At 36.8% G+C, this 23849-nt stretch overlaps 2 protein-coding genes and 2 long non-coding RNA genes across 4 annotated transcripts; 3 read left to right on the forward strand and 1 right to left on the reverse strand.

Annotated features, from left to right (window-relative positions):
* Nucleotides 1–2003: 2003 nt before the first annotated feature.
* Nucleotides 2004–3214, reverse strand: LOC144449286 (uncharacterized). Its single transcript, XM_078139838.1, has 3 exons — nucleotides 2804–3214; nucleotides 2322–2406; nucleotides 2004–2029 (listed from the first exon to the last, which is right to left on the reverse strand). Exons 1-2 carry the CDS (start codon nucleotides 3122–3124, stop codon nucleotides 2392–2394), a joined length of 336 nt encoding a protein of 111 aa, XP_077995964.1. The 5' UTR covers nucleotides 3125–3214; the 3' UTR covers nucleotides 2004–2029; nucleotides 2322–2391.
* Nucleotides 3215–4053: 839 nt separating this feature from the next.
* Nucleotides 4054–9441, forward strand: LOC144449387 (uncharacterized). Its single transcript, XR_013482164.1, has 3 exons — nucleotides 4054–4219; nucleotides 7776–7884; nucleotides 9278–9441. It is a non-coding gene; the product is annotated as an uncharacterized LOC144449387 (long non-coding RNA).
* A 7265-nt stretch (nucleotides 9442–16706) lies between these two features.
* On the forward strand, nucleotides 16707–18270 carry LOC144449519 (uncharacterized). The gene is made up of 3 exons (XR_013482170.1): nucleotides 16707–16828; nucleotides 17566–17818; nucleotides 18183–18270. It is a non-coding gene; the product is annotated as an uncharacterized LOC144449519 (long non-coding RNA).
* Nucleotides 18271–22091: 3821 nt separating this feature from the next.
* Nucleotides 22092–23132, forward strand: LOC144434971 (uncharacterized). The gene has a single exon (XM_078123503.1). The coding sequence runs from the start codon at nucleotides 22092–22094 to the stop codon at nucleotides 23130–23132; it is 1041 nt and encodes a 346-aa protein (XP_077979629.1).
* Nucleotides 23133–23849: the final 717 nt, after the last annotated feature.

Consider the following 23849-nt stretch of genomic DNA (forward strand, 5'->3'; position numbering starts at 1 on the left):
TACGCGAGGACAAAACTTTCTTTTTGCTTGACGGAAGTTGGACTGCATGACGGAAATTGATTATATATCCCACAATCCTCGGCACACTCTTGGCGGCTATTTCAACTTCGCGACCAGCACTATATCTGATCATGTCAAGTGGTAAACACATCAATTGTTTCCAGTGTATAATTTTTCTCTGTCTGTCTGTCTGTCTGTCTGTCTGTCTGGTCTGCTTGTGGAAACAAAAATACAATGTGTATTCTGGAAAGTCTCTGGGTCATATTTAAACTTTGTCTTGACTGTGTCTAGTACAAGTTTAAGTTTGATATTGCTGTAGTCAATTCACAAGGACAAGTGTGCTTCACTACTAAGGTGACTGATAATTTTACACTGAGTAAGAAAAAATGAGTACAAACCTGTACACACTGCTGATCAATTATCTTGTTTATTCTTTCCTCAAGTATGGTGTATGATCCGTATTTGGCAGAGTGTCCACCGGTGAATCATTTCTACCATCACCTCCAATGACTAAATCACCTTCCATTGCATGCAAGATGTTGAACCAATGCTGTTGTTCTTCCTTCCATATTGTCAGAATAGTTGGCACCAGGAAACGAGACATATGGTTGTTGAAGGTGGAAATACTGCATGTGACAATATTCATAGCCTTCAATACTCTTAGTGTCTTGGTAGGGGAAGCACCTGTAAACATTATGGCACCACTAAGCTGTAGATTGCCAGCTGGTATGTTACCTTCGTAGGAGGGCTGTGATGACCAGTCCCGTTTGAATTCACAGTCGGGACAGTGCTGCGACACTACAACTTTTGTGCCTTTTCGATATCTCTCCTCAGCAAGGCAGGGTTTATTGCACAACGGACATTTTGCAAACAGTTCCCACAGACAGCTTTTGAAAACTATGTACTTTTCCTCATCAACATGGCAGCCAGAGGAGAAACTGTAGAAAAATGAAACAAGAGAATATTGATGTATGCATACACAATAAGATTGGCTTCCTTGTTCATGTCTAGGTTATCTTTCTATTCCAAATAAATGATGGCCATTAGACATTGACAAAAGTGTCCTCATAACTTTGAAAAGGATATACAAATGTAAAGCACATTCACTTGCATGTCAGTATGAAAATCTTTTTTCAAGGCCACATTTGCTTTGACTACATCTACTACATTAGTACAATCCTCTGTGCAAAAATCAATGACAGGTGCCTCTACGTGAATCACAACCAACATTACATACATGTGCAAACTACAAATTTTGATGTTTATATACTTACTTAAAATTACAATCTTCAAATAAGTCTTCGTCCTCTTCTGGCTCATACGTGGTGTCATTTATAAGCTGGTCATCCTCCTCTTCATCACTTGTGTCACAGGTTGGTGACCTGAGTTGAACTTTCTGGCTGCAGCAATGTACAGTTCACAGCAGTGTTTGTAGTTACTGAAGCATCAGTTTGAATTGCTGAATAGAACGAAAATTAATTCCTTAGATTGTATTGATTTTTATGAAAAAACATGTACTCAATTTTTTTTCATAATTCATGATCGGAATGCATGTTTGGAATTCATCATTATAAAATGATTGTCTAGCATACATTCACAGTTATGTAAACATCACTGTATCAAGTGCTATTATAAATGATTTCATTCTAAAATGAAAAAAAAGCAAGCCAGAAATAAAATATGCAGTAAAGCAACACTCCATATGATAAACTCAATAATACCTTCTTTTGAAATCTAACAAAACAAAACCTGTAAATAAATTTTAGCAGGTCTGTAGTATTTACTTATAAAATTATTTACCTTTACTACGGAACAGTGGCCTTCTTTTCTGAAAATTAGCCTGACACTTCACTGACCGACAAGTAGCGGCTCCTGGTTGTCTTTCCCACTGTGTTGATGCATCCACCATTACAGGAGTCAATGAGTCAGTCAGATGTGATGGCATGTCAGTATCTGCCAGAACAGTTGAGTTGGACTCAAGGGGCTGGGGTTTGTGCTCATCACCATCATCATCATAAGAGGAAAAAATCTAAAACCATGAGAGGATCGTAAGTGTTAGCTAATTTGTAAACAAAGGGACTTAAGAATGAAATTATAACTAAAAAAAATCTCTCAAACGTTTACTCCTCCACCGACACACAACCAAAAATAGTTTTTTCTACAGGCAATGACAATGCCTGTGATATTGTTTCTCAAAACTGCAAAATAATCTGTGAAATCATACAAATAACACCTTAAAGGAGGCCTCTCCCCAGTTAAAAAATCAGTAGTTTTTTTTGAGGGAGGGGGTCCTAAAAATGGTCAATGTGAATGGGACTTACCATTTGTGTTGCAGAATTGTGATTTGAAAATAGCAGTCATCCAGTTAAATTAGGTTAAACATGCTTGTTTTCATGCAAAAACTTTCTGTTAGACATTAAAAAAAAATAGAAATAAATTTTCAGAAACTCTTACTAAAACCATAACTAAATCAATCAATCAATCAATCAATCAGTAAAAATAAAATTTCCTGTTGATCATGACCCTGGATTATTTCTCTCAAAGTAACAATGAAAGGCAAAACAGTCATAGATTAACTTAGCAGAAGGCATGCAGTAGTTTTTTGTTTTCATGCAAAAACGTTTTGTTAGACATTTAAAAAATAGAAATAAATTTTCATGAACTCTAACTAGAACCATATCTAAATCAATCTAAGTCAAGGCATTTGACAAAAATACATTATCTTTAAAATCAATGAATCTTTTAGGGGTTGCATGCAAACATAACTCCTCTCAATTTATTCAAAGAAAAAGAAAATTCTTACGCGTAATAGTTCCCTTTTCCTGAAAGCACCTCTTGGCCTTTTAGGAGCACTGGGGGTGTTGAAGTCCAAAGGTGGTGGATCCGTCACCATGTTGACTGTGGCAGGTGCATTATCACTAATATCAGCATTGTCGACGGTAGGCACGGGCGAAACAGTGGCATATGCACTACCCGGGTTACCCCTAGCAACATATACAACACTGTCATTCTCTGTGAGATTTTTGATTCGATTTGCTGGCGATGCCTGAGTTCGGCAAGTTCCTTCGGGATACTTCGTGGGAACTTGCCCAACTTTCAGTTGTAACATGTCAGCCCCCTTCATCCTCCAAGCTGTCAAGTTTTCGTAACACTTCTCTTCGAAGTGGTCACTGCATATTCTTGAATATTTCGTCACCCCTTTCCAATCCGCTCGGGTTCGCCGAACAAACCGCTTCCACGCATTTAAAGTGGCTACAGAATCATTCTGATGCGTCGGAAACTCATGTAACGTACGTACATGCTTCCATGAACTTTTGCTACACCCGTAGACAACACATGTGTATACCATTATACTAACTGAATGGTCAAAACTGAATAGAATTCAATGACACTTAGCGAACAAAGGGCTTATGGAGGCCGCCATTATTTAAACTGACGAACATGTAAACCTTTCATGACGTCACGCGCTGCACGCATGCGTCGTCTACATTTCACTCAGCGTTTTCAGCGATCGTGTCAAAAAGTGATTTTGAGACAAAATAACTCCGAAACAGCTGGGAGAGCATCAAAATGAAAAGTAGTATATTGCTAAATAATAACTAAATATAACTTAAAGCCTTTACAACTCGAAAAAAAATTGGGTCTGGAATTCTCCTTTAATTTGTTTATCAACAATTGCTAACTGTAATAGTTTGTTCAGTTTACATGCATGTACAACATCATCCATATTCCAGGGCTTGCCATATTCCGTACAGCTTTTACGCCTGTGTCTGTTAAAAAGAAAAAGAAAAAAAAGAAACAGAAATGAATTTCCATTACACTATTACTGAAGATGGAACCACATTGAAATATAATATGAAGTTTTGAAAGTGCGCCACCAACATCGATGTAAGGTAAACCAGAAAGCTACGGGGACACGATGACGTTGTTCTACAGTGAGAAAGACTAGGTTTTCAGAGTTTTCAAGTGTTTGTATCGATATTTCCGTTGAATCTGAAGAGTATTACATCAAACATCTATGGGCCACTGCTGACAGTAACTATATCACCGAAAACTCTCTTGTATGATTGGCGTGCCCAGGTACCTTACTAGTTACTGCAATCCTTGCAAGAAATCAAAACACGTGATAGGTTGGACCGACCATTGGACCAGCTCAGATCAGCTGCCAAAGCATGCTTGTAGTATTGCTACCAGTACTACGACAAGTTACACTTGACAGGTAAGTTGTTTATTTTCACAGATTGCAAATAAGGGAGCCTTCAGTATCCGGGAGGGCCGGAGGAAATCACACATTGTCTGTTAAATAAAACATGACCCTCCCCCCATTCTCCATTTGTAAAAAGTGACCCCCTCCCCCCCTCTGTCCCATTTTGTAAAACATGACCCTCCCCATGACAATTGCATATACTGATTGTTAATCAATATTCCCATTATATGTATACATACAAATTAAATGATTTTGACTCTGTATTAGAAAGCAATAGTTCTACATATAAAGTGACAGACAGTAAAAGACTGGCTAGTTAACTAATAAATCTCTTATAATCATACACAATCTGGTTAGTATCTAAAACGTGCTTCCATGTTGTGCATACTCTGCCTGATCTGGTCACTTGTAAAAGTTCCCTGATATCATTGTCATCATCATCACATTCAACTTCAGTATTGCCATTATCAGTGTCACTCTTATCTGACTCATCATCATCATCATCATCATCATCATCATCATCATCATCATCATCATCATCATCGTCATCATCATCATCACTGCTACCATCATCATCATATTTTAACAACAACATTCACGTACAGTGTGAGTGATAAGGTGAGATGGGTACACTCAACAAAATATATAAGGTTCTCTCTGGTCATGTCAGTGATCATACCGGGACTTCTTTGAGTACAAGCGAGGTGAGGAATGTTGAGGTATTTTGTTGAGAATTATAAATATTGCGAAATGTCAAGTACAAGGTTTAAATACAATGGAATGATGAAAAAAAAAATTGACCGAGTCTGCTGACAGGCGCCGGTCACGAGACACTCCATAAATTAAAATATCAGACGATGTTATGTCTACTACAAGTTGAATGTTCAAGTTGTTGACTTGGTAAATTCGAATTGCCTCAGGGTTAAAGCTGTAAGACACTGGAATTATTTATAGCCAACCTCAAAATCCTCTTTTTTTCGCCTGTTACTAGAATGTATTTCGTGCAACTATAGAATGTATTAAATGTATTAAATGTATTAAAAGTATTAAATGCAAGCTCCCCAGACCGTCGCTTGAAACTAGAATGTATTTTGTGCAACTCTAGAATGTGTTAAATGCATTAAATGCAAGCTCCCATACCATCGCCCGATACTAGAATGTATTTCGTGCAACTCTAGAATGTAAAAAGTATATTAAATGTATTAAAAGTATTTAATGTATTAAATTGAAGTGCCCCGGAGTGTCGCCCAGTACAAGAATGTATTTAGTGCAACCCTAGAATGTATTTCGTGCAACCCTAGAATGTATTACGCACTGTACAACATTTTACCCACAACTCTCTCTGATTCGGAGTGTTGGACATCATCTCCTTGAAGTCAGACAAATCTCACCAGTGTATAGGGTTTTGTATAAACATTTTTTTCATTTTGCAAGCGTAGAATTGCCACTGATGAGTTTCTGAATACCCATTTTCATCGGTTCTGGTATCAGTGATTTATTGTAGAAGGGTAGCAATTTTAGGAATTTGTCAGCAGATTTTCTTGAAAGACATGAAGAATAATTGCACGAAACTAAGGAATATTTTCTACAAAACTAAGGAAAATATATGCACCTGTTATGACTTTGCCAAAGATATAGATTTATTTGAATAGGTATGACAAAAGAAATTTACATACTAAAACTCATCATACACACTGACTACCCAAGTTATTGACACTTTGACAGTGAAAAGTGTTTTATTCACAGCACATGCTTAATTTAGTTGTTAGTTCAATTGTGTACAAAATTTAGAACTTTATTTTTGATTCCTAAGCGTTCTTTTGCTACATATTAAGTAAACTTAATTACTATGCTTAAAATGTTGAAAAGTATAGATTATTGAAAAAGTTATAAAATAAGGAACCTCCAAGCATACCAATCAGAGAGAGTTGTGGGTAAGATATTGTACAGTGTTACGTGCATCCCTAGAATGTCAAAAATGTATTAAATGTATTAAATAGAAGCTTCAAGGACTGTCTCCCATGTATTAAATGTATTAAGTATTTCTGCCACCTTAGAATGTAAAAATGTATTAAATGTAAAATAGTAAAGTAGCCATAGCTCAAAATTTGACAAAACAACAGATATCTCGTATGGCTTTGGGTAGTCCTGCTTTTAAGTACCTGTGGTGAAACATTGTTTTTAAAGTACCACAAATTACTTACATTCAAGTCTATCAAATATGCAGCAAAATAGTTCTAAGCTCACCCCATACCCCTCTCTCTCTCTCTCTCTCTCTCTCTCTCTCTCTCTCTCTCTCTCTCTCTCTCTCTCTCTCTCTCTCTCTCTCTCTCTCTCTCTCTCTCTCTCTCTCTCTCTCTCTCTCTCTCTCTCTCTCTCTCTCTCTCTCTCTCTCTCTCTCTCTCTCTCTCTCTCTCTCTCTCTCTCTCTCTCTCTCTCTCTCTCTCTCTCTCTCTCTCTCTCTCTCTCGGCAGATATCAAGTATGTTTGTTGATATGACTCTGTGTTATTAACTTTTCTTATCATAACTCCAGCACCTAGTATTGACCACAGTAGTGTCTTTATAGGACATTTCAGGGACTCTCTCTGGTCATTTTGTAAGCTCATGTACCTAAATATATGGGGGTGGGGTGGAGTGGAGGGTAGGTCATCAAATTGGTGAGCTTAATGGCAAATTGTTTGTTTTTTGCGACATTTTCCTAGTATATTTTAAAAATGCATTAATGACAATGAAAAATATTATTATTAAATTCTAATTTACTCAATGACTAGCAGATTTTTCTGACATGACTTAATAAATAATGTTTAACACTAGATATATTTGATGTGTTGAACTTTTATTGGAAGACTAGACATGTTCATCAATGTGCTTAGTCTCAAGTTCTTTTCATTTCACTAGTTTTAACATGACTATCAAAACTAAATCACCATACACGTGTACATACAAAGTTCTGATGTGTGAGGCTGCAAACAATATAAAAGTCAAACTGTTTGTGAATGGACTGAATAGAAAGTTAAATCTTGATCATTTGTACAAACTGTGTAAGGGTGTTACCGTGTATCTCAGCCTGTTCTGCTAAGATGACAGAAACCTGTTATTGTTTGGCATGTCCACATAATTACTACCAGTACCAAAAAAAAAAAAAACGGGCTGAATCACAGATGTTTAGGGTGAAAAGTGGGGTATGATATCTTGGGGGAAAGCACACACTCCATTTCAACCGAAGGGTGGGCAGGAAGGGAGAAAATTGTAACACAACAGGCAGAAATAAAAAAAAAACTGAGCAAAATAGTGCAAACTTACTGCTAACTTGTTAGTTATATAGCAAAACAAACAGTGACCATAGAGGGCGTCCTTGCAAGTTCAAATTAAAATTAATATTTTTTCCACAAAGAGAATTATACAAATTTAGTTGTGAACTTTCATTCAATGGGGGGGGGGGGGGGGTTATAAACTTGCATCCTGAGCTTGTATAACCATCTGAGACTGCCCCATTCTATAACTTTTCCTCTGTACAAATATTGTTTTGTACATGTTTCACTATCTCTGTCACTCTTCTTTCAACAGATATACAGCCCCAGTCTGGTTATTACAAACTGGGTGATTGTGTGTATCTCAGATCTGATGAAGACAAACCATACTTGGCTAGGATTGATAGGATGTGGAAAGATTCAAAGTAAGTACAATTATAATGTCAGTATGAAATGATAGACTATGTGTAAACATGAATATTTCTGTTCGTCTGTGTTTCACAGGGGAAAGACAACCATAAAAAATATGAAAAATGTACTCTTGTGGTTTTTAATATGTCTTCTTCATGTGCATGTCGATGCACTCTGACACAATTTAAGACAGATTTTGTCTTGTGTTATCATCACACAAACCCACCTTTGAATAAGTGTACTATAATGGTGTAGGTAAAACAATATAGGTGATTTGGAATTGTTTTGTTTCTCATTAAATACTCCTAACATTCCATCAATATCAAATAACCAAGATAACAGAGCAAGTACACTCAACCATGACTCAACAGACTGTTATCAGTGCTATGTACCACATGGTACTGTTTTGCTCACTCTGCTTAGACTCATTAATGAAATTATTTTACCTGGAATTTCAGCCTCGGAATTTTGAACATGTCAAGTCGAGTCTGAAACAATTCACAGTATTACCTAGTATAGTTGCTATCCATGTATTGAATCTCAAGATCTCTCTTTACGTCTAGCTCAGTGAGGCTCTGAAATGAAATTTCAAATTCAACCAAAGCCACCCACATGGTCATGCCTTTGTTAATAGTCATCATAGATTTCTACCCACTGATCAGTTAGAGTTTATTGGTGCCAGTTACATGTACATAATGTTCAAAATTTTGTCAGCTCAGGATCCTACTTCTACATTGTTTACAGCATTCTAACTTTTAGGGTCATTTACTTGTCATTGAACAACTTTGGTTCATGACTTTCCATTGAGCTAGACAGTGATAAGAGATGATTTGATACCCTGTGTAGCATCTCAACTAACACAAACCCACCTTCAAATGTGATGAATGAACAACAGAACTTGAGAAAACAGGTGTTGAACAGAGCTATAAGAATGATCCTATGTAATCCTTATAACTCCATTGATATGAAAACACTAATGTGATAATCTGGGAGTGAATCATGTGTGCCAGGTTGCACACGTATAAATGTGTATTTTGCTAACTTTGTCAAATAAATTATTGCCAATCCTTACAATGTACCTACTGAAAGCTATTGCTAACCTACATGTAGCAACTGAATTTTACCTGTAACACTAACAGTTCTAATCAAATCAGCTGATGATTTAATCTGAATTTGAATTGTTTTGATTCCTTTTATCTTCTATGTAAGTCATGCAGATCAAGACAATGTAGAACCAATTTGTGGAAATTTCCGTACAATAAATTTGAAATTCTAGAATGCAGTAATATCAAAACCCATGCAAATTTTGACAACTTATTTTAATTGCTGAATTGTAGAATGTTGTGTTTAGTTTGGTAAAGTTTTCAAACGCTGTTCTAATATTAAACTCAATTCTATTTTCTACAGTGGTGATCCATGGTTTCATGGTCCGTGGTATGTCCATCCATCAGAAACTGAACACCCCCCTACCCGTATGTTTTATAAAAATGAAGTGTTCCTCAGTTCCATTGAAGACACCAACCCAATGCGAAGTATCAGTGGCAAATGTGCTGTGTTGGCATTTAAAGATTATCTCTCATGTAAGTAGACACAATGAAATAGGGGTTAGGTATGATGTGGGCGGCTGACCCTCTCTGGTCAAGGATTACCAGTCAGCGACATGTAAGTGGAACGAGTTGAAAAAGTCACATAAATGAGACATGATAAATAGAAATGTTTACTGAAGCTGTGTTGGTATCTTCATACATTGTCCTCAATATTTGTACACAAGTAGACTTTGGGACAAGTAGACAAGTAAACTTTGACATACATAACTTAAAGACTGATGCCACAATGTCTGTCTGTACCTGTCGTTGATTAATTCTCTTCATGTGCAAAACAGGGTTTTACATCACTTTTGGATTATGGGGGTTTTTGTGACCCAAGGTCTAAAATCTAAAAATTTTGGGGTCCCAACTGCATATTTGGGGGTCATTCACAAAATCAAGAAATTGATGTCTGATTAAGGAGGTGATAGGACAGTGAACATATCAAAATAAGCATGAACGAATTCAAAGTGAATTGAATTTTAATATTAATTGAATTGAATTGGTAAAGGAAAAAAACCAAATACATATTACTTTTAAGTCCAGTCTTTATTCAGTCATGATTAGAAATAACAATTCTGTTATGTCCAACACTATCATGTACAAATGTAGTTTGTAGTTTACATTCTACCAGCAGCTCCTGGAGCAAACTTTTTGGCTGTGATCCAGGAAATACAAGTCATCTACATTGTATGACAGGGTCAACCAGTATAATAAATTAACCTGCTGTTCAGTCTTAGGTGATTCAGTCTATATCTGGCCCGTTTGCTCCGCATCCTCAAGATATTGGGCATTGATAGCAATTTTCTGTTGTATTGCCTTATGCCACGAGTTTCATCAAGTATTAGTCCCAACACAGTCAACTCCATGTATCTGGTCAATAAGAGATTTTGAAAGTACCTTTTCAATACATTCCTCGAACTCCATGATGAGCTTAGGTCATTTGTAATAGTCAATGTCTAAACCATTCAAATTTTGAACATGCATGAAATCGGTAAATACAACTTACAAGGGAGATTCGCAAGGGTGATCCCGTTTAGCTATAACAAATTAGTATGGAGAGTAATGTAATTTAGCTGTGTACAATGTATGATTTTAGATTGGCTACGAGGTGGCCAACTTCATGGACAACAGTTGAACACTGTTAATGTGACTTGACTAGAGTCTTGATTGCCGTGTAAGAGTTGAGGTTGGGAAGTTTAATTTGTAAATCTGCACACGTCAGTGACAGATTTTTTAGTCCCCGCCGGACGAAGTCTGGACGGGGACTTATGGATTGGGTTCCGTCTGTCCGTGTGTCCGTCCGTCCGTCCGCAGTCGTTCCTTGGAGATGCCTGGACCGATTTTTTTCAAACTTGGTACAGGGGCAACATACTATAGCATACATATGCACGTCAATTTGTTAGCACAACTGAACTTGTTCAGTAGTGCTATAGGGATCGCCCGGCGTCTGTCTGTGTGTGTGTGTGTGTGTGTGTGGATGTGTGTGTGTGTGTAAACAACTTAAAGTCAAAAACCGCTGAACCGATTGCCATGATATTTGGTGGGTCCATTACCTTGGGTGTCTAGTTGGGAAATTGTTCAAATCAAAATGATCGCATCACATGTGTGTGATTTGGGTCCAAAAATGTGATTTTTGGTCAAAAAACTTAAACTCAGAAACTACTGGGCAGATTGGTGCAAAATTTGGTGGGAACATTGTTAAGGGGGTGTAAAGTAAGATTTGTTCATGACGTGATGATTCCATCAGTGATATGCAAATTAGGGCTAAAAATGTGCCTTTTTGGTTAAAAATCTATAATTCCAAAACTACTGAGCAGATTGGGCTGAAATTTAAAGGGGATGCATCTAGGGATGTATGGATGAAGAAATATTAAGCATACAATGATTCCATGAGTGATATGCAAATTAGGTGTACAAATGTTCATTTTTGGTCAAAAACTTATATCTCAAAAAGTACGTTGTCACTGAGTCTGAAAATTGGTGAGATGTTTCTGAAAGTGTTATTCTGCAGATTTTCTTCAAAACATTGAGAAAATTGGCCCTAGCGACCATGACCACACCCTTAGCAACAACCAAATGGCAGTATATTTTGGTCAAATAAAAGCATCATCTGGTAGGCAAATGAGTAAACATTCAAAAAATGTATGCAAATACCCTAGCAACCATGACCACGCCCATAGTAACAGCAAAACGGTCGTGTATTTCACAAAGATAACAACAGGGATTAGTAGACAATTGAATAAACAATCAAAAAATGTATGTAAATTTGCCTAGCAACAAGACCACGTCCCTAGCAACAGCCAAATAATAACGTATATTGCAAAGATAACAACAGGAATAGAAAGACAAATGAATAAACATTCAAAAAATGTATGCAAATGTGCCTAGCAACAAGACCATGCCCATAGCAACAGCCAAATGATCACATATATTGCAAAGATAACAACAGGGATTAATAGACAATTGAATAAACATTCAAAAAATGTATGCAAATATATCTAACAACATGACCACGCCCAAAGCAACAGCCAAATGATAGCATATATCATAAAGATAGCAACATGGTTGGATAGGCAACTGGATAGTCATTCAACAAATGAACACTTCTTGTTAGCATGGACTACCATATGGATAAACATTTTAAAAAACTGTACAGTTGTGCTACAACGCCATTGGCGGTATTTTTTTATGATACGATCCAATATGGCCGGCGAGCAGCCATTTTGTTTGCGAATTTTCCCTGTCCAAAGCCATAACTCAGACATGCGTGAACAGATCTCATTTAAAGTTGCTGTTAGGACAGTGTTATATGACATACATGTGCATATTCATTGTTGTCGTTATACAATCCAATATGGCTGCCTGGCAGCCATTTTGTTTGCGAATTTTCCATGTCCAAAGCCATAACTCAGACATGCTTGAACAGATCTCATTCAAAGTTGGCATTAGCACAGTGTTCTATGACATAAATGTGCATATCTATTTTCGTCGTGATACAATACGATATGGCTGGTTGGCAGCCATTTTGTTTGTGAATTTTCCATGTCCAAAGCCATAACTCAGACATGCTTGAACAGATCTCGTTCAAAGTTGGTATTAGGACAGTGTTCTGTGACATACATGTGCATATCCATTTTCGTTGTGATACAATCCGATATGTGTGCCTGGCAGCCATTTTGTTGCCGCAGTTTTCATGTCCAAAGCCATAACTCAGACATGCTTGAACAGAGTAGTGATATCAAAAACAACCATATGAGGCCAAACAACATTAAACAGGTTTGAAAATGACAACATAAACTGCCAGTTCCTTAAAACCCAATCATAGCGGGGACTATGTCATTTTCAATGACTTGTTGCTTTTGTTTTCAAATAATCGGGGCTTGCATTGCATGACGTTACAGTCTGACATGCAACGAAGCCAATTAAAATGACTGAGCCACCCATTGTTGAACGATCAATCGTTTCTCGGTAGAGTCAGTGACTTCTCACTAGTATCGGCTGGTGATTCTGCTATAGTAGAATCTGTGTCAAACAGCCTGCCACTGAAGGAACGGCGGAGGTCGGTCTTTCATCTCGGAGCAGTGGCCATATTTAAAGTTGAGAATAATGGTAAAAAGTTAACCCACTGTTCTTGCTTAACTGATATTGAGAATAAAGTGCACCTGAAGGACTCTAGGGCCAGTGTTCCATATGACAATAATTTTGCATTGCATTAAACTTAACTTTAAGTTAGGATTAACATTGAGGTGTGAAAAACAGTTGTTGTCAGAACTATGGAAAAGCTGGTCTAGAACAAACAATGATCCTGTGTAATCCCTATGGTTGTGTTGATTGTAATGTGAGAACCTAGGATTGAAACCTTGGCCTAAATAACAACTACTCATCAATCTGGACCCAACTCCATTACCTCGTAAACCTGTATGTTATATACCTAGGCAGGTCAGGCACTTTTTTCAATGCACACAATGCACATCTGCCATACTTAGATAGATCTCGGTGAAAGAAAGAAAATGATACTTGAATGACTAAAATCGGACAAGAACTGTTGAAGATACAGATTTTTAAAGTATTAAATTTTCCGATTTTTTTTCTGCCACCATTTTGAAATTTTGAAAGTTTGAGTTTCCTTCATTTTTAAACCATAGTTTCAACAAGAAAATGACGTCTTAAGAGCATTTAATTTGTTTTACATACAGAAAAAGTATTTGTAAACTTAGGCAAAGTGGCATTATTTCAAGTATATATCATATATGTGAATAAACGTACACTGAAATCACAACTTTGTCTAAAAACCAGGTGCGGCAGAAAACTGTTTTCCTGAAAAAAACTAAGTCCCCCTAATTACGTATGCATATTTCTTGTAGAGCTCTTTCTATTTATGCTATCAACATGAAATTTGGAATTTGTATGTTTCAATGGTGATGAATCCAATGTCACCATTCAAAAAAATTGTAATAGGGCTACAAATATGAGATTCCACAAATATGCAAATGAGGTGGCCAAATTATGCAAATGTACACGTAAAATATGAAAGAGAATAAAATAAACTGTATTCACTATAATTAGTCAAGTTATCTTTGAATTTTAAATTGTCCCTGCACCAAAAAAACACAAAAAAAAACAACATTTTTTATTTTTCCAAAATTGCATATTTCTGATATGATCCTGTTACAAAAGACAAACTAGACAGTGATGTCTTCACCATGACAACCACTAATGAACGTTTCAGTTCAGTTTTTCTCTGAAAAAAAGAAAGAGGAAATACTGTGTAAGTGTGGCATCTTTGGACCTGGTAATGTAGTATAGTACTATCATCCAGTCATGATAAACACTTGTTTGAAGTAACTTTGAATCAACATTAAAATGCACAATCATTCTCTACAGCATGTAAAAATTTGAACCAATACTTTTAAAACAATTATAAGTTGACAATAATTACAAGAAAATGAAAATAAAATGAAGTCTTCATACGGATTTGTAAACTCTCAACAACGTTACAACAGTGATATATGCTAGTGTACTGTTCTAATTTCAACTTACTGTAGTCTGTGTATACGTGTGACACGTATCCAGGCCTAGCCACACAAGTAGCGAAAATCGTTAAATATCACAATATTTTTTTTTTATTTTGTACTTAAACATTACACAACACTTCTTCCTGATCATTTTATTATGAAAAAAGTCAATATTGATCACTTTCACCAACTTTCAGGCCACTTAGAACTAGTGGTATGTGACGGTCACTGCGACCTGGTACATGAACAATGGCGTCCTATTCACACTCAAACTCCACTCGCGTGTCATTCCGAACTGATGGTTCACTAGTAAAACTAAAATCGTTAGTGCAGAGGACTCCCTCATTAAAAATCACTAAAAATACATGATTTGATAGAAAAAACACCAAATTTTAACATGAAAGTATCGTTTACCTGAAATTCCTTGGGCTTCTGGTAGCAAATTGACTGCGAACTTAAACTTTGATTTCAAACGGCAATGAACGGCGGAGAATCACCAGAACGAGGCAGTGTAGAACCAATTTGGGAAACCTTCCATGTAACAATTTCAAAATTCTAGAATAGAATGCAGTTTATCAAAACCCATGCAAATTTTGACAGCTTATTTTAATTGTTTGGAAAAGTTTTCAAATGCTGGTCTAATAACTCAATTCCTATTTTCAGAAACTGAACATCCCCCTACCCGTGTGTTTTATAAAAATGAAGTGTTCCTCAGTTCCATTGAAGACACCAACCCAATGCGAAGTATCAGTGGCAAATGTGCTGTGTTGGCATTTAAAGATTATCTCTCATGTAAGTAGACACAATGAAATAGGGGTTAGGTATGATGTGGGCGGCTGACCCTCTCTGGTCAAGGATTACCAGTCAGCGACATGTAAGTGGAACGAGTTGAAAAAGTCACATAAATGAGACATGATAAATAGAAATGTTTACTGAAGCTGTGTTGGTATCTTCATACATTGTCCTCAATATTTGTACACAAGTAGACTTTGGCACAAGTGGACAGGTAAACTTTGACATACATAACTTAAAGACTGATGCAACAATGTCTGTCTGTACCTGTCATTAATTGAGTCTCTTCCTTGCATAATGACAAATAAGAAAAACAGGACAGTTCTTGTACAAAAGCACCCATTTCGGAGAAAGAGCACTTTGTGTTGATGTGAATGAGAAATAAAGATCACTCTTCTGATCAGAAGTAAAGTGTAGCTTATACCCTTGAAGTAAATTGTTAATCAGTTTTAGGATGTTTGTGGTTGAATTTAAGGCAAGTCAATGTAATGCCAGCAATAGATCTGATTGTCTTATCTTGTTAATAATTATTATTGTCTGATGAAGAGTTAAGGGTTTAATTTTGGCTTTTATACTCCTCGATTGGGGAACTCTGGTTGTTATTCTCCTTTGTGGTGAAATGCATTGTACCCTTGGCCTTGGCCTTCCTATTTCCCAAAGTGCACACCTCATCATACACTTGCATCCTGAAGAAGAGACTGATGTCATTAGCTAGTTTGTACATACATGGTTCTTGCGCTTAATGTGAAATCTAACTTATATTGAGAATAAAGTGCCTCTGAAGGACTCAAACCATTGTTCCATATGAAAACCATTTGCACATGGCATTAAACATAACTTCAAATTAGGATTAAAAATTGAGGTGTGAGAAACAGTTGTCTGACAGAAAGAAAAAGACAGTCTAAAACAAAAGAATGATCATACAAAATGTATGTAATCCCCATGGCTGTTGATTGTAATGTGAGAACCTAGGATTGAAACCTTGACCAAAATAACAACTACTTCATCAATTTGAACCCAACTCTGTTATCTCACAAACCTCTATTTTGCTTCAATCCTAACAGTTATTTTCTTGGGCTCAGACGATGTTCAAATCTCAAGTCTTGCGAAAATACATGTGCAATTGGCTACATATTTACTTGAGTTTTATGCATTTAAATCTGTGTTAAATCCACTTGATGAAAAGATATCCAATATTTAACACTGATTTCCTAATGCATTGTATGAATGTAACTTTATTTTGGTGGTTTACATGGTTTCTAGGTCGGCCAACAGAGCATGCTGAAGATGATGTCTATGTATGTGAGGCTCGTTATAATGAGGCTGAGAGACAAATTAGGAAATTGAAAGGTTTCAAAAAGTTTTCTTTGGCCAATAAAGTTATTGATGATGAGATGTACTTCTTGAGAAAACCAATCACCCCTCTGAAAGAACCGTCACCATTGTTACAGAAGGTATCAGAACAAAACGATGAGGAAGCTGCAGAGCAACCAGAAAACAAAGATGTCCCTGAACGTGTGGTTTAAACTGTACCTGTACCAGTACAAGAGACTCCAGTGAAGGTACAGCCTAGTTCAAGTTACCATTCAATGGCTATGGTTGATACAGCTACAATGTACACAGAAACCAATAAGAAACTGCATATTCTACACTGCAACTTGATGCAGACACATACTATCATAGGTACAAATGTTTTGACTTTGTGGCTCAAAATTAACAGTAGACTACTAATTCTTGTAGTGGGGCTACCATAATTTGTAGCTTGTAGCCCCCTCAGGCTACAATGTATCACTGTTTATGTGATTTAACATATAAAAGCATTTTGATAACGCGCATATTTCTAATAGAGGAACTTTGTTTTCAATTCATGAATATGCAACTACTAGTCACCATCCACTTTCAGAAAGTGGTAGCCCACTAGGACTCCCGACGAAAACTTCAAAAAGTTACGTGTGAGCCATGATTCATGGTGGTTCTTCAGTTCATTTCATTTAGACAAAATGTGGCAAGAAACTCTATTCATTCAATTTTGTTATCTTAAAATGTAGCATGTGAAGTTTGTAATTGGTTCCTGTTTGGCTGTATCAAACAGAGCTGTGAATGGTATGCTGTAGATTAATTGTTATCCTGACTTGGAAATCATTATTTTACACTCCTTCACTCCTTCACTCCCAAAGTGTAAGTAAAAATAGTTGAAATATATCTCAGACCTTCAGTAATAAAGTATTATATTCAGGTATGCTTCTGAACACAATGCTTGAAAACCCTAATTATACACTGGGTACTGTTTTCTATCAAGTGGAAAAACCTCGAGCCTAAACAGAAAGCTGCCTATGAAGAGAGAGCTGCTCTACAGGCAGCTGCCAAGGAAGAAGCAGCCAGAAATGAAGCTTACTTGACACCAGAATCACCAGCTAATCAAGCACAAGGACCACCACCAGGAACTATGGTGGTTTATGAGTGTGGTTGGGCCGACTGTGATTTCCAGTTTGAAGACATACAGGACCTCACTAATCATATCTTAGAAAACTCAGGACATCTCAGAATGCTTGGTAAGTAACATGGATTGTAAGGACAGTATTATCATCAATATGAGTGGGTAATTGTACCAAATTGACACAAAATATAATTGAAATCATAAAAATAGTTTATCATTTACATATTAAACTCTGTGTTTCTATTTTCACTCACTTTTACTGTGATATATGCATTTCTTTTTTAATAATGAATGCATTTTGGTAATAGGTTGCCGTAAACTTTGCTGTGCACTGTTGATGGTAGAAAATATTATAAGTAATATAAAAACAAAAGACCTTTATTTATATACTTAATTCTCTTGAAATAGCTAATGCTTAATCATAAACATTTACTTGCGCACACAAGGTCATATCGTTTTTCCCAATTCTATTCGACCAGACCTTTCCCTCAGATGGCCAGATTGATACGTCATTGTAAAGAAGTCCATCTCAGAGTTGCAGCTAAAAATATCTATCCAAACCAGAGAAGCAGGTAAGTTTTCTTGTCTTGGATTTCTAAGATACATTCATATACAGGTACCTGTACTTACCAAATACTAATATCAGATGCTAATCAACAGAAATAAAAAAACAAGCGACCTATCGGTCAGAATAGCTCCGCTGGTTTTTTTTTAATTTAATTTTTTATTTTGGTGACATGTAGAAGTGGTTCAGGTCTTCAGCTCTTCACTATGCAGTTTTGTTTTAGCGATGCAATAAAGTGGTTAGTGGTTTCATATGATGTCTCACTATAAAACACATTTTACACAAAAGTTGGTAATGTATTGTACTTTTATACCATAGTCACCATTTTATGACAAAAATCTACTGTTATGAAAAATTGCACAAAATCTCAGAAAAAAATGACTGGGAAATGCACACAAGAAAAAGAAAAAACGAGGATTTTGAGGTTGGCTATAAATAATTCCAGTGTCTTACAGCTGTAACCCTGGAAAATTTTAATGATGAATGAAATAAACTAGGGATCTAAAATAATTTTGAGGCAATTTGAATTTCAATTTTCTAACAAATTTACAAAGTCAACAACATTCAACTTGTACTAGTTGTGGTAGATATATATAGGGAAGAAATGTATTAATCGCCATCTTAGTTTCCGTACGGCGACAATCTCAAGTACCCGGAAGAGAGTCATTCTCAGCCATACGTTACAGTGGTAACACTCGTTCATGTTCGGTTACCTTTCACAAAGAAAACACAACGAAATGGTTGAAATGATCTTTTTTTTTATTTCTTTTCATCACAACAACAAAATCTGCGTGATCAAAAGTGTTGTAAACTAAACCAGAAAGAATTATCGGACTGGCTAAACTTCCCGATGAACTGGAGTAAGGTCCTACTACTTCCAAGTAAGCCTCGATAGTACTATAGTACGTGAGAAAATCGTCTCAAACTAGCGATACAACTTTCAAAATATAACTTGACATGTCTTCATTTGTTAGAGTTATACAATTCAAGACGGGTTTTCACTCGAAAACAACAATTCTGTGAATAATGACACTCTGAACGCAGCGATTTCTCGGACGATGTTACCACTGTAATGTATGGCTGACAACGACTTGCTTCCGGGTTAGTCCCTCGTGCATACGGGTGGATTGTCGGCGATTAATACATACATCGTCTGATATTTTAATTCACAGTGTTTCTTGTGACCGGCGCCTGTCAGCAGACTCTGCCATTTTTTTCATCATTCCATTGTATTTAAACCTTGTACTTGACATTTCGCAATATTTATAATTCTCAACAAAATACCTCAACATGCCTCACTTCGCTCGTACTCAAAGCAGCCCCGCGCGGTATGATCACTGACACTGATGACATGATGAGAGAGAACCTTTTCGGATTTACATGTAAAACGGGGAAAGATACGCAAAACATAATGCAAAGTCTGAAGCCAAATTAAAGTTGTAATTATTTTAATTATTTTTACTTGCCAAATATTTGCATTTTGGAAAGGCAAGACACGTTCATGTCGTTTAACTTTACATGTGAACTGTCGGCCATAACTTCAACCGCATGCCTGGCATGCCCTTCCTTACGCAAGTTGTCTGAATTCTGGTTCACTGTCATTCCAAATTGCACGACAATATAGAATTAACCACAAGTTACATGTTATCTGAAAACATCACACTTTTATAGTGGGTCTGAAGTGTGATTTTAGTGAGTACCAAGAACGTCCTGTGTTGATACTCAAGATACTTGCTGTGGAAAATCGCTCGGTCAAATGAGGTCACCTTCAGCTTCTGGTCGAATCAGGATAGAGTATGCAAATGAGGATGTTGCGGACTGGCTGATTATGTAGAAAGGTGCAGAATTGGATTTGAAGTTTACAACCCTGTTTCGAACAAACGCTTGTCATTTGGGCGCCCAATGCGTAGAATTATGACTATAGCACATATTACATTGCTTGTTTGACGTCAATAGTGTCTTTTGAAAAGTGGCAGTTTACTTAAAGTCTCGTCGACTGATTTCCAATATGGCGTCGGTCATTATGCTCATTAACATATTCATTTTTTTTTCAAATTACAAAAAAAAAAATCATAAAAAATAAAAATGAGGATGTGCTGACTTGAAATTAACAAATCTGAGTAAGCTACCCCCTGCGCATCAACACGCCAGATATCAAAGCAATCTAATAAGAGGTTTTCAAGGAGTTGATGAAAATGACATTTTATGAAAAAAAATCATAAAAAATTGAAAATGGCACAGATCAACTTGGCATGAACAAATCTGAATAGCCTCCCCCCAGGGAACATGCACACCAAATATCGAAGAATTCCGACTGTCACTTCCGGAGCAGATAGTAAAAATATAAAAGTTTGACGGACACCTATGATTCACTCTACTCTCTATACCTCAATACCCACCTATACCTAAAGCTACGCTTTCAGCTTTCGCTGACAGCGGAGCTAAAAAAGATCAAAATTAATAAGCAATGGCGAGTTGAAGAAGGGGCCGGAAGGATCTCACGTGACACCGATGTGACCATTTCACGATAGAGCATACGCTGATGACCTAGGTGAATACCTCATTCTTTTATCTGTTTTCATACCATTTGCGTCTTTAGTCTTTCATTCAGACGATCAGTATTTTTTAAAATGACCTTTACAAGTGTAATGCAACATGGTAATCGTGTTTTCAGTTTTTATAGAAGTGTGTCTAAAACGAACACAAACTTTGGTACTCGACAAGTCAATGTTATCGATGTCTACATTTCCAGGTTTTTCACCTCGGTCATTTTAACACAAAATTATGTTTCAGTGTATGCTTTTGTCACTTTTCTATTAATTATCGTCATGAATTTCATGGTTCTGTAGCGATCTCCCGAATACCCCGCTTTATAATTTGTATAAATTGTCACTACTTTTTGTTGATTTTCAATGTTTTCAAGATGGCGACCCATTGTGCATGCATATAACCACAGACAAAAGTCGCTTAACCATTGACGGCTGTCCTACACTTGCCGACTGGACGTGCTTATTGACACTCGTGTCATGCAGTGATCGTTAAAATTTTGTCCTTTTCACTCTAACTTATGAAGACATTTTTCTGTTTATTTTCAGATTCATCGCTATCGCTAGTCGATTTGCTTTGCCAAATCTGGACTTTCTTCTGTTCTTCATGTTACATTTTGTCTCGTATAAAACCACCTCTGTGTTGACTATAAATTTGTCTTGTGTGAGAGAAAGACGTGAATGTAATTTAACTTTCTGAGCTGACCAATGGAACTTTAAATGTTGGGTGCATTTCATTTATCTTTTCACTCAGAATATTGAGTTCAGTTTGTGTGAAATGGAATCATAGCATGAATATACATCTCTGAAACGTGTCCAAAGTGATATCTTATCCATGTATGTTTCAATAATGCGACACTCAAGTTTGTGGAATGCAATGTCATCTATCTCTGGAGAAGCTGGTGAGCCCATACTACAACCACATTTGTTTGTAGACATCTACAAACAGAGGCTACTAGAGGAAAACCACCGTTTATATTTTCTCTTGGATTTATTTATAATTACCAAGGTGTTTAAGGTGTGTTCCGTGTTTTTGTTTTGAAAATTTTCTTCTATCCATATTGGGAGATTATTCTCAAGACTTTATTTGTTGAAACTATTGTTTAGTGGGTTGGTAGTTCCCTTTTTACCTTCCGTAAGGAAGGTTATAATATACCGATGAAGTCTGTGTGTCTGTGTGTGTGTGTGTGTGTGTGTGGATAGACTATCCGACCCATGTCAAAGGTCATACATTGGACGTCATCCTGTCAAACTCTACTGCAAACGTCAAGTCTACAATGATTGATAGTGTACAGATATCAGATCACTTTCCTGTACATGCGAGAATTGTATTCCAAAAACCACCTTTACTTCGACGTCAAATAGTTTATCGGCACTTGAAGTCCCTCCCTGTATTAAATGAGTTCATAGAAGATCTGAAATTAATGCCTGACTTATCCATACAACAAACAGATGTAGAAACAGTGGTCATGACATTTAACTCCTATCTGTCTAATCTCCTGGATAAATATGCTCCCCTAAAGAGTCGCACTATTGTCATTCGTCCGAACACAAAATGGTACACCACGGACATCAATGATGCAAAAAAGCAAAGAAGACATGCTGAACAGAAATGGCGTAAAACAAAACTTGAAGTCCATCACCAGATCTACATTGAAGAAAGTCGTAAAGTAGGACAACTCATTCGTCAATCCAAAAAATTATACTATACTTCCCTAGTAGAAGACAACAGCAATGACCAAAAAGCTCTGTTCAAAATCTTTTCCACACTTTCAGGATCTTCAAAGCATAACAGTAGTCTACCGAGTCATGACTCACCACAAGAACTCGCTGAACAATTTAGTGCTTACTTTATCGACAAAATTGCAGATATGCGCCGTAACTTGAATTCATTTGATTTTGGTGAAACCCAGGCTACATTTAACATCACGACCAATGCAACCTCCACATTCAATGAATTCCAACTTTTCAGCCCAGATCATGTACACAAGATCATAACCAAATCACTGTCTAAGTCCTGCAGTATTGATCCTATCCCAACATCTTTGTTCAAGAAATGTATCACAGAACTGGTACCGATTCTTACAGAAATCATAAATTCTTCTCTCCAGCAAGGCATTGTCCCTGATTCATTCAAATCGGCTGTCGTCACACCATTACTGAAGAAATCATCGCTTGATTGCATTAATTTGAAAAACTACGGTCCAGTATCTAATTTACCATTCTTCTCCAAGATCCTTGAAAAGGTTGTCGCAACACAGTTAAATGCATATCTCTCAGACAATGTCTTGTGTGAACAATTCCAGTCCGCTTTATAGAAAATACCACAGCACCGAAACAGCGTTACTCAAAGTCCATGATGATATCTGCACTTCACTTGATGCCGGCAAAAGTGTTCTGCTTGTCCTCCTCGATCTATCAGCGGCCTTTGACACATGTAACTTGTGATTAATTCTATATTGTTGTGCAATTTGGAGTGACAGTGAACCAGAATTAAGACAACTTGCGTAAGGAAGGCATACCTAGGCATGCGGTTGAAGTTATGCAAGAGCAGTCTAACTGCGGACTGTGAATCAACCAAACTTTGTTTATTGGCCGAAAGTCACATGTAAAGTTAAACGACATGAACGTGTCTTGCCATTTCCAAAATGCAAATATTTGGCAAGTAAAAATAATTAAAATAATTACAACTTTAATTTGGCTTCAGACTTTGCATTACGTTTTGCGTATCTTTCCCCGTTTTACATGTAAATCCGAAAAGGTTCTCTCTCGTCATGTCATCAGTGATCATACCGCGAGGGGCTGCTTCACAGGCATTTGTTTCCCGAGTTATGGCTCAGAATATTTCTATCAGAATACAATAAAATATGGAAGAAATGTATTAATCGCCATCTTAGTTTCCGGACGGCGACAATCCCTGCCAAGTACCCGAAAGAGAGTCATTCTCAGCCATACGTTACAGTGGTAACACTCGTTCATGTTCTCATGGCAATCCAAATACGGTAACTTATCCACAAATAGATGACACATATTTA

This window comes from Glandiceps talaboti, chromosome 1 (genome assembly GCF_964340395.1).
Source record: "Glandiceps talaboti chromosome 1, keGlaTala1.1, whole genome shotgun sequence".
Lineage (NCBI taxonomy): Eukaryota > Metazoa > Hemichordata > Enteropneusta > Spengelidae > Glandiceps > Glandiceps talaboti.